Below are 12,908 nucleotides of genomic sequence, written 5' to 3'. Positions count from 1 at the left end.
GGTGCTGAAGTCCCCTTGCTCGTATAAAGTTCACAAGTTTTACGACTGGATTCACGACATGATTAAGCTGCAATACAGACTTACACAGGGATTCCTGATGGATGATGCAGTGAAGGAAAATTAGATCCTGGACAGGGTTTTCCTCTTTCACTTTATCCTGGATTCTTTTCAGCAGCCCAACATTTTTTCCAGTTAAATTTGGCGATCCATCCGTTGTGACATTGACAAGTTTACTCCAAGGTAGCGTCATTCTTTCGATGACAGCAGATACCTGGTTATACAAGTCCTCTCCCCGCGTTGTTCCTTTCAGGGACTCCATGGTCAAAAACTCCTCTGTTATCGCAAAACTGTCGTCAATGCCTCGGATAAAAATGAGGAGCTGAGCAATGTCTTTTACGTCCATACTTTCATCAAGTGCTAGTGAATATAATTCAAAGGAATCAGACTTTTTGTTTAATTGACTGGCTATATTTTTATCAATCAGTTCCACACGGCGAGTCACAGTCCTGCGTGATAAACTGACTTTTTCAAATTTGCTTTTGATCTCCGGACAGAAGATGTCTGCTGTCTGTACCATGCATTCTTTTGCAAACTTGCCTTCGGAGAAAGTGATGAGTGGTAATGTTGGTGAGAAGGTTTTAAAGAAAATTTTAATCGAAGTGAAGAAGGAAATTATTGAAAATTTTGTATAATTAATGATTTTTCAAACTTTAATTATGTTTTCTGTGCTTAAAATTCTTTAAAAAAACTGTGGGGTCTAGAACGGACGCGTGAAATTCGGAGAGAACTCGGAGTTAAGTTTTGTTTGTTTTGTTGAATTACACAAAGCGTAACAGTTATGTATATAACTTTTGTTATATAAAATTCCTAGTAAGATATTAATTTTGTGAGTATAGTCATATCCCTCCCTCTCATTCAAGCCGTAATTTAGAGAGCGAAAGCGCCGAGTACGTAATCGCTAACATAAGAACCCGTTAATCGCTTTCTCGCATCATTCATACGATGATGCGGTGGAGTAAACGTTCATATGATATTACGGTGAATGCTTCCAAAAACAATACTATACCCAAATATTACTGTTAACTTACTTTCAATAGAAACATGAATTGCTCATACGAATATTCTCTCTCTCTCAGAATCGACCGACTGATGTAGCAAACGAAACAATCATCTTGTTGAACGATTCTAAACGTTGATGCGGCAATGTTAGTTTTCTCTGTTGTTCAAGGGTTTCTCAGTGTTATGCAATGTTTTTACATTTAGTATACTATTACACTGAATTCTATGGGATAATTAACTATTTTTGTGCTTAATAATCTTAAAAAAACTATATTTATATACAGTTCGTAAGAGCCTGGATTGTATTAATCGTATTTACATACAATCCAATGGGGAAATTAGGTTCGAGTCACGACCAAACCGGTTGCGACCAAAGTTATGGAACGAATTATGGTCGTGACCAGATGTTCTACTGTACACCACACTCCCGGTGAAAGTGCACCATCTATTGGGGAAATGGGGGCATTACAGGAGGAAGGTAAAATTTTATTTAATAATAATATTTGGACAAGTTCGGCGGTCTGGATTAAAAAGCCCAATGGGCTGTACTTTGCCCATGTCTGCTCTACACTATACACTACACTTTACACTACACTACTATACACTTCTTCTTCTTGTTCGTCCATCAAAGTTGATGATGACCATGGCACGTTTGTCATTTTGTTGGGTTTTGATGAGTGCGCAGATGGCTGAACAGGCCAATCCGAGCCCGGAATTCTCTGGCACACTGGACAGGTCAGGGAGGATGTAAAGCTCTGAGGTGCAGCCACAAGTCCTTCCTTGGTAGATTTGCGCTGCTGCCTCTTCAAGATAGCACAGGAGCTTCTCCTACTCTCACAGAGGACTGCACCGTCCTGTACTTTTCTTCTCCAGGCAGGTCAGTCCTGTGCTAGGGATTCCCAGCTTTTCAGGTCGAATCCAAAGCTCTTCAAGGAAGCTTTAAGGGTGTCCTTGTAGCGCTTTTTGGGGCCACCTTGTGCTCACCTGCCATTCTTCAGCTCACCAAAGAAGACTTGTTTTGGAAGTCTCGTATAGGGCATTCTGGTCACGTGGCCAGTCCATCTAAGCTGTTCCTTCGCAAGCAAAGTGTAGATGATGGGGATATTTGCCTTGCTGAGGACTTCCGTGTCAGGGATTCTGTCTTGCCACTTCATCCTCAGCAGTTTCCTCAGACAGCTCAAGTGGAGATGATTCAATTTCTTGGCATGGCGCTGGTAAACTGTCCATGCTTTGCACCCATACAGAAGAGTTGGTAAGACAACAGGCCGGTAGACCTTCAGTTTTGTCTCCTGCTTGATGCCAGTCCTTTCCCATACCGAGTCATGTAGACGTCCAAAGGCTGCACTGGCCTTGACAATCCTGATGTTAACTTAATCATCTATGTTCACAGCACGAGACAGTGTACTACCAAGGTAAATAAACTTGTCAACGGCTGAAAGCTTTTGCCCATTCACAAAGATGGTTGGCTCAGTGTAGGGTTTCCCAGGAGCAGGTTGGTATAGGACTTCAGTCTTCTTTGTGCTGATTGTTAGGCCGAAGTTGTTACAAGCTGAGGAGAAGTGATCCATACTGTAGATCTTTATTTGAGCCAGCAGCCAGAGCACCGTCATCAGCAAACACAAGTTCTCGAACAGTGACTTCCTCCACTCTAGTTTTGGCTTGCATCCTCCGCAGATTGAATAACCCACCGTCAAAACAGTAGATGAAGTTAATCCCAGTGTTGTGGTTCTGGAGTGAGTCTTGCAGCATGGCAGAAAACACCATGCTGAAGAGCGTTGGCGCTAAAACGCAGCCTTGCTTCACCCCGTTTGTGATTGGGAACGGATCAGTTCTTGCTGGTCTCTGACGCTGGCCATCATGCCATCATGGAGATTGCGCACGATGCCAATGAACTTGTCTGGACACCCATACTTGGCCATGATTTTCCATAGGCCCTCCCGGCTGACTGTGTCGAATGCTTTTGTTAGATCAACGAAAGCCATATATAGATCAACATTTTGTTCTTGGCATTTCACCTGTAACTGCCGGGCAGTAAATACCATGTCAGTGGTTCCGCGGTCTTTTCTGAAACCACTCTGACTCTCAGGTAGCAGACCCTGGTCTAGGTGGACAATTAGGCGGTTCAGAAGGATTCTTGCCAAGATTTTGCCAGCGATTGATAGTATAGATATGCCTTTATGGTTGTCGCAGTCCTGCCGATTGCCTTTCCTCTTATATAGATTGATTATAGTGGTATCCTTGAACTCCTTGGGAACGGCTTCTAATTTCCACAGAGACTGGAAGAGGTCGGTCAGTTTCTCGACTAAGCGAGGCCCTCCAGCCTTGTAGATTTCTGCTGGAATGGTATCGGACCCTGGAGCTTTGCCTGATGAGAGGAGTGTTATGGCTTTGCTGGTTTCCTCAGTGGATGGTAGAACAGCAAGGGACTGGTTTATTTCAACTTGAGGCAGTCTCGCAATTGCCTCCTCATTTATGCATGATGGCCGGTTGAGGACTGCGCTGTAGTGTTCGGCCCACCTTGCAAGTATTTTGTCCTTCTCTGTGAGGAGTGTTGTTCCATCTGCATTCAGGAGAGGTGAAGTTCCTGAGCGTTGCGGATCATAGCCATGCTTCAGTGCATCATAGAGGCACTTGGTGTTGTTACTGTCAGTGTAGGATTGAATCTCCTCAGCTTTTGCGCACAGCCAGATGTCTTGCATGACTCTGAGTCTCTGCTGAACAATCCTGCGAATTTAATCTTAATTTTAGAACTTTCGTGACTGCAGGAATTATTATTTGGTTCTTTCGGTTAAGTCACGTCTAAAGATAAAATAATAAATTAAATTAAATAATAGCATACGACGTTTCGATTGCAACACAAGCAATCATCATCAGGTATAATGAAATAGCGACATAAAATCTAACCAGAAAACTATAGACAGACATATTAGCAGACAGATATCACCAAGATGCATAGAGGGAGCAACACAGGTAACAGAGAGGGGTGATCATCTCTGTGGGGTGGCCTTAAATAGACAGAGGGGGGAGGAGGCAGAGAGAGGGAGGGGGTTAGAGAAAACATTTGCATATCAATGAGTGGTCAAAAAACAAGGTTCTGCAAGTGCGATGACACGGCAAGCAAGTCTGAAAATCAGGAGGACAAACTAAAATTCAATAACCAAGTAAAATATCGAAATGTAATGTAATACAACACAGAGGGTCGGTCAACACACAATTAACGCATAGCCTGGTTGATTACGTATTTCAAAGATTGCTAAGTTAGAATTTAAGTGTGAACATTCCAAAGAGAAGACACAGGCAGAGAGAAGAGAGAGAGAAAAAAAGGATAAGCTCAAAACTTCCCCGTAGAAGTGGTTCAATCTTAATTTTAGAATTTTCGTGACTGCAGGAATTATTATATGGTTCTTTCGGTTAAGTCACGTCTAAAGATAAAATTATAAATTAAATTAAATAATAGCATACGACGTTTCGATTGCAACACAAGCAATCATCATCAGGTATAATGAAATAGCGACATAAAATCTAACCAAAAAACTATAGACAGACATATTAGCAGACAGATATCACCAAGATACATAGAGGGAGCAACACAGGTAACAGAGAGGGGTGATCATCTCTGTGGGGTGGCCTTAAATAGACAGAGGGGGGAGGAGGCAGAGAGAGGGAGGGGGTTAGAGAAAACATTTGCATATCAATGAGTGGTCAAAAAACAAGGTTCTGCAAGTGCGATGACACGGCAAGCAAGTCTGAAAATCAGGAGAAGGACAAACTAAAATTCAATAACCAAGTAAAATATCGAAATGTAATGTAATACAACACAGAGGGTCGGTCAACACACAATTAACGCATAACCTGGTTGATTACGTATTTCAAAGATTGCTAAGTTAGAATTTAAGTGTGAACATTCCAAAGAGAAGACACAGGCAGAGAGAAGAGAGAGAAAAAAAAAAGGATAAGCTCAAAACTTCCCCGTAGAAGTGGTTCAATCTTAATTTTAGAACTTTCGTGATTCAAGCGCTGTAGAATGCAGCACTGTCTTGAGAGCAGTCCAGTCTGCCTCAGTGTCTGTATGCTCGAAGCTTAGAGACTCCACACTACTATACACTACATTACTATACACTACACTACTATACACGACACTATTATACACTACTATACTCTACTCTACACTATACACTACACTTTACACTACACTACTATACACTACACTACTATACACCACTATACTATACACTATACTCTACACTACTATACACTACACTACTATACACTGCACTACTACATAGCTGTCAACCCCTTATCAGTGCCCTACCTTATTACAGACCAATTCATACATTTGATGATGAGTCGAGAATGGTTTGAAGCACTTCTTTAATTCACCAATGCACAGCAACACTCGTTCCACAACCAACCCCGTCGCACAGCGCCCTTTAACACATCTGCAATACACATTCCCGTCTGGCACGCCTTGGTCTGGGTGACGTCACTGCCCTTTGACCCCAGACCCCTGTCCCACGTATTCCCGCGCGTGCGATTGGTGCGTGTTGTCGTGAGAGCGGAGACGTCGTGTTTGCGTGGTGCGTGAGGGTGGCTCGTCCTTACACCTTTATTGGTCAGGCCCGCGCCCTTATAAATCTCAACGTTCATCCTATAAAGACCCATCACGTGACAATGGTGATTGCTGATAATGCCGATTGCTGATGATGATGGTGATTACTGATGATGGTGATTACTGATGATGATGGTGATTGCTGATGATGATGATGATAATTACTGATGGTAATTGCGAAGGATGGAGTTTGTTAATGGTAATTACCAATGATGGCGATTGTTTGTGATGGGGATTGCTGATGATGGTGATTGCTGACGATAGTGATTGTTAATGATGGTGATTGTTGATGATGGTGATTGCTAATGATGGTAATTACGAATGATGGTGATTGTTGATGATGGTGATTGCTGACGATGGTGATTGCTGATGATGGTAATTACGAATGATGGTGATTGTTAATGATGGTAATTACCAATGATGGTGATTGCTGATGATGGTGATTGCTAATGATGGTGATTGCTGATGATGATGGTGATTGCTGATGATGATGGTGATTGATTGCTGCTGACAACAATGATAATGGTGATTGCTAATGAGGCTTTTTTTTCTTATTTTCATCCGCGCAGGTCGAGAACATCTTCCAACAGATCCAGGACAAACTCCAGGGTCTCTCTGACCAAGTTATCGGAAGAAATATCCGAGCAAGTTGCATAAGTGTGGTTCGCGTGTGTGTGTGTCTGTCCAGTGCGTGCTTTGTGCGTGATTAGCGGTCTGTGTCCGTGGGGTCTACGTATTGGTACGTATCTGTTGTTATTGTTGTTCTTGGTATTGCATTGTTTAGTGATACTTGCCTTGGCAGCTGTGCACGTTCAATACTCAGCGCCTTCGTCATTACGACTGCCCTAATAGGAGCAATGTAATGGTATGTGTGATTTTTGTGCGGTTAATATGGGGGTGTGCGCGTGGTTGGTTGGCGTTTGTGTATGTCAGGGGTCCTCAAACTACGGCCCGCGGGCCACATGCGGCCCGCCGAGGACATTTATCCGGCCCGCCGGGTGTTTTTGCCGCCGCTGCCTGTCTGTTACTTTTTTTTTACATGAGAAGGACGGTTATTGGTGGAAGAGGGAGAGGGGGCGGAGTTCCCCCCAATCAGACTGCATTGATGGGCAGTGCAGTCTGTATGTCTCTGTGTGGGCAAAGTTATTGCTGGTATATTGTTTTTGTAGCGCTGTATATATATTGGTATTTTACTAATAGCAATTTTGACTACCTAGGAAACAATGATGTCAAGAAAGAGAAAAATTGACTCGGAGTGTAGGATATTCAAAGAACAGTGGACTTATGATTACTTTTTCATGCAGTACAAGGAAAGAGCTGTGTGTCTGATATGCCAGAATATAGTGTCTGTGTTCAAAGAATACAATTTACGTCGACACTATAAAACTCAACATAAAGATAAATATGATTGTTTGGTCGGAGAAGTGAGAAAAGATAAAGTATTAAAACTGAAAAATACATTAACAACTCAGGAAAATACTTTTGTGAAGCAGAAGCAGCTAAATATTTCATCACTGCGAGCAAGTTTTCAAGTTGCCAAGCTAATAGCGTGCACTGGCAGACCATTCGTGGAGGGAGAATTTGTTAAAGAATGCCTTCTTTCTGTTGCCAAAGAGATGTGTCCAGAGAAGGCCGATTTATTTAGTACAGTGAGTCTTTCAGGACCTACAATTACACGGAGGATTGAAGAAATGGGAGACAATTTGCATCAGCATTTGCAAAACTCCACAAAAAAACTTTCCTATTTTTCCTTGGCACTCGACAAAAGCAATGATGTTCGTGATTCTGCACAACTTCTAATTTTTATTCGTGGGACGAATGACTATTTCGAAGTCACAGAAGAGCTTGCTGCACTGCAAAGCATCAAAGGAACAACTACAGGAGAGGATATCTATGAAAAGGTTTGCCAAACTGTGAATGGTTTGAAGCTGAACTGGGCTAAACTAGCCAGTGTGACAACTGATGGTGCTCCTAGCATGATGGGGTCTAAGAAAGGAGTAATTGCTCGCATTAACCAAGAGATGGACAAACATAACCATTCTCATCCAATAGCCATACACTGCCTCATCCACCAACAAGCGCTGTGTAGTAAATCACTGAAGTGGGACTCTGTTATGAAATTTGTGGTATCTTGTGTTAACTTCATTAGAGCTCATGCACTAAACCACAGACAATTTCAGGAATTTCTGTCTGAGCTAAATGTTGACTATGAAGATGTTCTGTATCACACAGAAGTCCGTTGGCTGAGTCGAGGGAGAGTTTTGAAACGTTTCTATGACTTACTTCCACAGATTACAGCTTTTCTGCTTTAAAAAAACAAAGACGTACCAGAGCTCAATGATGCAGAATGGAAATGGCACCTTGCCTTTCTGACAGATGTAAAAGAGCTACTCAACAGTTTCAATGTGCAACTTCAAGGAAAGGGGAAGCTCATCTGTGATATGCAATCACATGTCAAAGCATTTGAAGTAAAATTAGGCCTCCTCATCAAACAAGTGAAGGAGGAAAACTTCTGCCATCTCCCCACAACTCAAAATCTGTTAGTGGAAAAACCATTGGTTGCATTCCCAAACAAAACATGTGTGGATTCACTGGAAAAATTGCAAAAGGAGTTCCAATTTTGATTTAAAGAGCTTCATCTCCATGAACAGGACGTACAGCTTTTCCGTAAACCATTTTCTATTGACATTGAAAATGTGAATACAATTTACCAAATGGAACTGGCTGAACTGCAGAATTGTGACTCTCTGAAAGACGCATTCAAGTCAAGCAGCCTTCATAATTTCTATGCATCTCTCCCCTCTGAGACATATCATCATCTCAGGAACCATGCACTCAAAATGGCAACCATCTTTGACAGCACTTATGTCTGTGAACAGACTTTTTCCAGAATGAAACATTTGAAATCTCCAACCAGATCTAGACTAACGGATGCACACTTGCATCACTTGTTACGACTAGCAGTGACAAATATGGAACCGGACATTGACCATCTCATTAGCCAAAAGCAGGCCCATAGTTCCCATTGAAATACTGGCAAGTTTGTTGATTTAACTTTACTTGTTCTTCATTTTAAATATTGTATATGTTCCCGTTTTGTTTCTTCACTTCAAAATAAGATATATGCAGTGTGCATAGGAATTTGTTCATAGTTTTTTTTTAACTATAGTCCGGCCCTCCAACGGTCTGAGGGACAGTGAACTGGCCCCCTGTTTAAAAAGTTTGAGGACCCCTGGTGTATGTTGTATGTGTGTGGTTGGTGTGTGTTTGTGCGAAACATGGACCCCCCTAATGGATCATCTTCGCCGGTTAGAAACATTTAGGCTGGCCTGCCTACGATCCATCCTGGGCTTAACTAGGCTGGATTATGTGAGGAGCTCACAAATCCTTGAAAGATCTGGGTAAAGTCCCATCGGTGAGCTCTTCCGGCAGGCAAGGCTGCGTTGGCTGGGTCATGTAGCCCACATGCCCAGCCTCCGCATGCCTAAACAGCTTTTGCAGCACGGGCTAGAGAAGAGATGGAGTGATGTGGTACAAGAGGACGTGGAGCTGAGTGGACTTGCCGATGACTCATACCAGCGGTGTCAAGATCGGCCTCAGTGGAGGAGGCTCGTGAAGGACGCTATTGGGCAGTTGGAGGCAGTCGCCCTCCAACAACAACAGAGGGCGGAGGAGTGACGCTCACAACAACGAGCGGAGCGCCGAGTGGCTAAAGCACAGCAAGTTGGCGCACAGTAGGGGGCATAGGTGGTGCATCAGCCAGTCATCTCAGTCATCTCAGTCATCTCAGTCAGTGGACCTGTGGCATACGTGGGGGGGGGGGGGTGTCCAGCATCACGCCCGACCGCCTTTGTCTCCCCAGTGGCGATGTTTACACAGCCTACCAGGTTCTCGTATGAGGCTGAGTCGACCTCGGGTAGGCCCAGGGCCGGTTCATATAATCGTCACCAGTGTTAGCCGTGAGCGAGAATCGAACTCGGGTCACCGGGTTTGTAGCGCAGCGTGCTAACCGTACACCACTATTCCCCCCACATACTCACACTTGCACACAAAGACAAGACAAAGATCCCCCATATGGCCTCAACAGACTTTTGGGGCATGTGGTTTGAGCGAGTAGCGCCTATGACGGCACACATGCCTGCCGCCACACACGCCTGCTGCCACACAGGCGGTAGGCACCCGAGTCGGGAATCAAACCGAGGTGCTTCTTGCTGTGAGGCGCAGATGTTAAACCATCTCGCCAATGTCCTGCGAGAGGCGTATGGAATTGAGAGCATTGCGCTTGTTCGTTCGTGAACTTCTTTTGCGCCCGCCGCGTCGTATCCCTTAACCCCGGTGCCAACTCGATGGGATGAGCGGGCACGTCGATGACCTGGAGAGGCAAGTGTCGGATCTGATGACCCGGACGAGGCTGGAGGAGTTCGAATCACACCGCCGCGGTAAGATTCGTTGGCCCCAGTGTTGCCGCCGGAGTGGCGGCCGCGATGAGCGGTCGGTGACAGTGGTGCGGCCCTGCAATTGGTCGCTCGCAAGCACCCTCCAGAGAGAGGGACCTCTACTAGAGGGACCTCAAGGGAGCCCCCCCCCCCCCCCCCTGCCGTTCATAAGATATTTGGCCTACTCTACGCTGCCCAGACGTCCTTGGAAGCAGTGCCGGATGAAGCTAGTGCGGGGCCTGTAGCATATCTTATAAAGGGGCCCTAAATAAAAAAAACGTAAATATAAAAAAAAACATTTTATTTTTTCATTTTCTATACAGCCAGATAATACTACAAATCGCTAACCTTAAACACCCAGTCATCGTTCATTACAGTTGAAGGCAGTATAATTCTATAGTAATAGAGCAAGTGCAGAATCACAGAACCGGAATTGAGAGTAGTAATAGGTTTTTACCCTTTCAACTGGTACAAAAACTGACACCTTTATATAAGGCATCATGTTTGCAATAACCACAACACAAGCAGTCAAAATGCACACAAAAAGAAACAACTTTGATGATGATAATGATATGCACTGTCCTTGAAGTTGATTGGTCCACACCCAAGACATATTTTCTTAGAGCCTAGTCTCCATTGGTGTTGAACCAGATGACGCCAAAAGGCGTACAACTCAAAGACAGCGCACTATCAGAGTATTGAGAGCTCGGGGTAAGCATTTACACTGAGACCTCCTTTACCAGTGGCAAAATATAGTATTAGGTTTTTACCCTTTCAACTGGTACAAAAACTAACACCTTTAGATAAGGCATCATGTTTGCAATAATCACAACACAAGCAGTCAAAATGCCACTGGTAAAGGAGGTCTCATAGTGTAAATGCTTCCCCGAGCTCTCAATACTCTGATAGTGTGCTGTCTTTTGAGTTGTACGCCTTTTGGCGTCATCTGGTCCAACACCAATGGAGACTAGGCTCTAAGAAACGCTGTCTTGGGTGTGGACCAATCAACTTCAACGACAGTGCATATCATTATCATCATCAGAGTTGTTTCTTTTTGTTTGCATTTTGGCTGCTTGTGTTGTGGTTATTGCAAACATGATGCCTTATATAAAGGTGTCAGTTTTTGTACCAGTTGAAAGGGTAAAAACCTATTACTATATTTTGCCACTGGTAAAGGAGGGTCTCATAGTGCGGAATTGAGAGCTTGAAAGCATTTGGCGTGGGGCCCTTGAAAGTGCGGGGCCCTAGTATTGATACTTTTGCTCCTAGGATAATCCGGCACTGCTTGTAAGAGTACCCACACTCTACCCCGCCGCAATAGATGGACTTAACTAGTGTACCTATTTATACCGATCGGTGGACAGAGATGGAGGGTGGTGGGAGGGGTACTTGAGACACTCATCTTCGCAACTGCCGCACCCGGAGGTGGAATCGAGCCGTCGACCTCTGGATCGCAAGTCCAGTGCACTGATAGTTTTACCATCAGGGGTGGGGTGGTGGTGCAGCCATTAGCACACTTTGCCTTGAACCTCACGACCTGAGTTAAATCCTTGGCCACGGCTAACATCTGTTGTGAAGCGATATTGGAACCAATCCTCTATCACCCCCACCACCCCATCCCACCACCTTCGCAAACTCGCACGGACCAGCTTGGCGAAGTACGGTCAAAGAGCCCCCATGACCAACTGTGGCGCAGGGAGTCCTCCATCCAGTAGTGGATTGATAAAGAGCTTTATTTACCGAGGGGTCCATCGCCCACGAAGCCTTGACCAAGCGTTGGAATGTTCATCATTCCCACGCACAACGTGAGACCTTTTGACCATGCCCTTCTATTCTTTGGGTCTTTCGGTAAAGTCACGTAGATAGGTTCAACCTACGTAGGTGAACCTATCTATGTGACTTTACTGAAAGACCCAAAGAATATAAATTCCTGCCCTCACAAAAGCTTTAAGTCATGTTTTTTTCCTTTCTGATTTTGCAGAGTGGCCGCTTCGCTGAGGCTCCTGGACACGAGAAGAGACAACGTAGATCGCTGCGCAATACATGAGTAGTCTGACCTTACAGCTGCGATGATTAGTAGATTTACGTCGATTAATTTGAGTAATCCATAATACACAACGTTTTAAAATGTTGTGGCTTTGCTCTCCAACACACCGGTGTTGCTGTACTAGTCATGAATTGGCACGTTCTGTTTACGTGACAAACCTTACTAATTGGCTGTGTCGGGTGGCGGTGGGTTTAACCCACAAAACCTCTATTTTTGGATGGTATTGGTCGCGAAAGCCGACTACGTGTTAAACTCAATTGAGTAAAACAAGAAATTACAATCGAACACTTTGTCTGTGATCGATTAAACTCGGGTCTGTTTTACACGTGACGGCCACACCTACTACGTTGTGCCTTGTGAAGGCATGAACCCCTCCCACTCCTCGCGCAACTTCGACCAATGGGGAGGCTTCTGATGTCGCCAAGCGCCCGCCTTCCCCCCCACGTCTTATGATGCGCCGCTGTCACGCAGCCGCTCGCTCTCGAAGGGAGCGCTCGAGAGAGAGAGCGAGCAACTCGAGGGGCGCGTGGAGGAATCGCAACCAAGTGGGAAAATCCAGCAGCTCTGCGGTCTACATATTTAAGGCGTTATCAGAAAACTAATGAGTGCTTTATCTGTGAAAACTCGAGCAAATAACCACGCATTTTGTCGTACCGCCTTCTCATGGCGAACTAGAGTATAGCACCTCTACTCCCGCGGGAAGGGGAGTTTAGAAACACTTTTTGCGTGCGGTCATCCAGCAACCGTCGCTGCTGCC

The 12,908-nt window shown here is 44.5% G+C and overlaps 1 protein-coding gene across 1 annotated transcript in view; it reads left to right on the top strand.

Annotated features, from left to right (window-relative positions):
- Window positions 1–12,436, top strand: part of LOC133358049 (heat shock factor-binding protein 1-like) — a 36,506-nt gene extending 24,070 nt beyond the window's left edge. Inside the window, exons 2-4 of the mRNA XM_061576316.1 lie at window positions 6,238–6,304; window positions 10,012–10,107; window positions 12,086–12,436. Coding sequence (XP_061432300.1) covers window positions 6,238–6,304; window positions 10,012–10,107; window positions 12,086–12,102 — 180 coding nt within the window. The 3' untranslated portion in view covers window positions 12,103–12,436. The remainder of the gene's footprint in view (window positions 1–6,237; window positions 6,305–10,011; window positions 10,108–12,085) is intronic.
- The last annotated feature ends 472 nt before the right edge of the window (window positions 12,437–12,908 follow it).

The sequence above is a fragment of the Lethenteron reissneri genome, chromosome 60, assembly GCF_015708825.2.
Source record: "Lethenteron reissneri isolate LAM-NWPU_2019-01 chromosome 60, ASM1570882v1, whole genome shotgun sequence".
Lineage (NCBI taxonomy): Eukaryota > Metazoa > Chordata > Hyperoartia > Petromyzontiformes > Petromyzontidae > Lethenteron > Lethenteron reissneri.
This window is presented reverse-complemented; position numbering and strand designations above follow the sequence as displayed.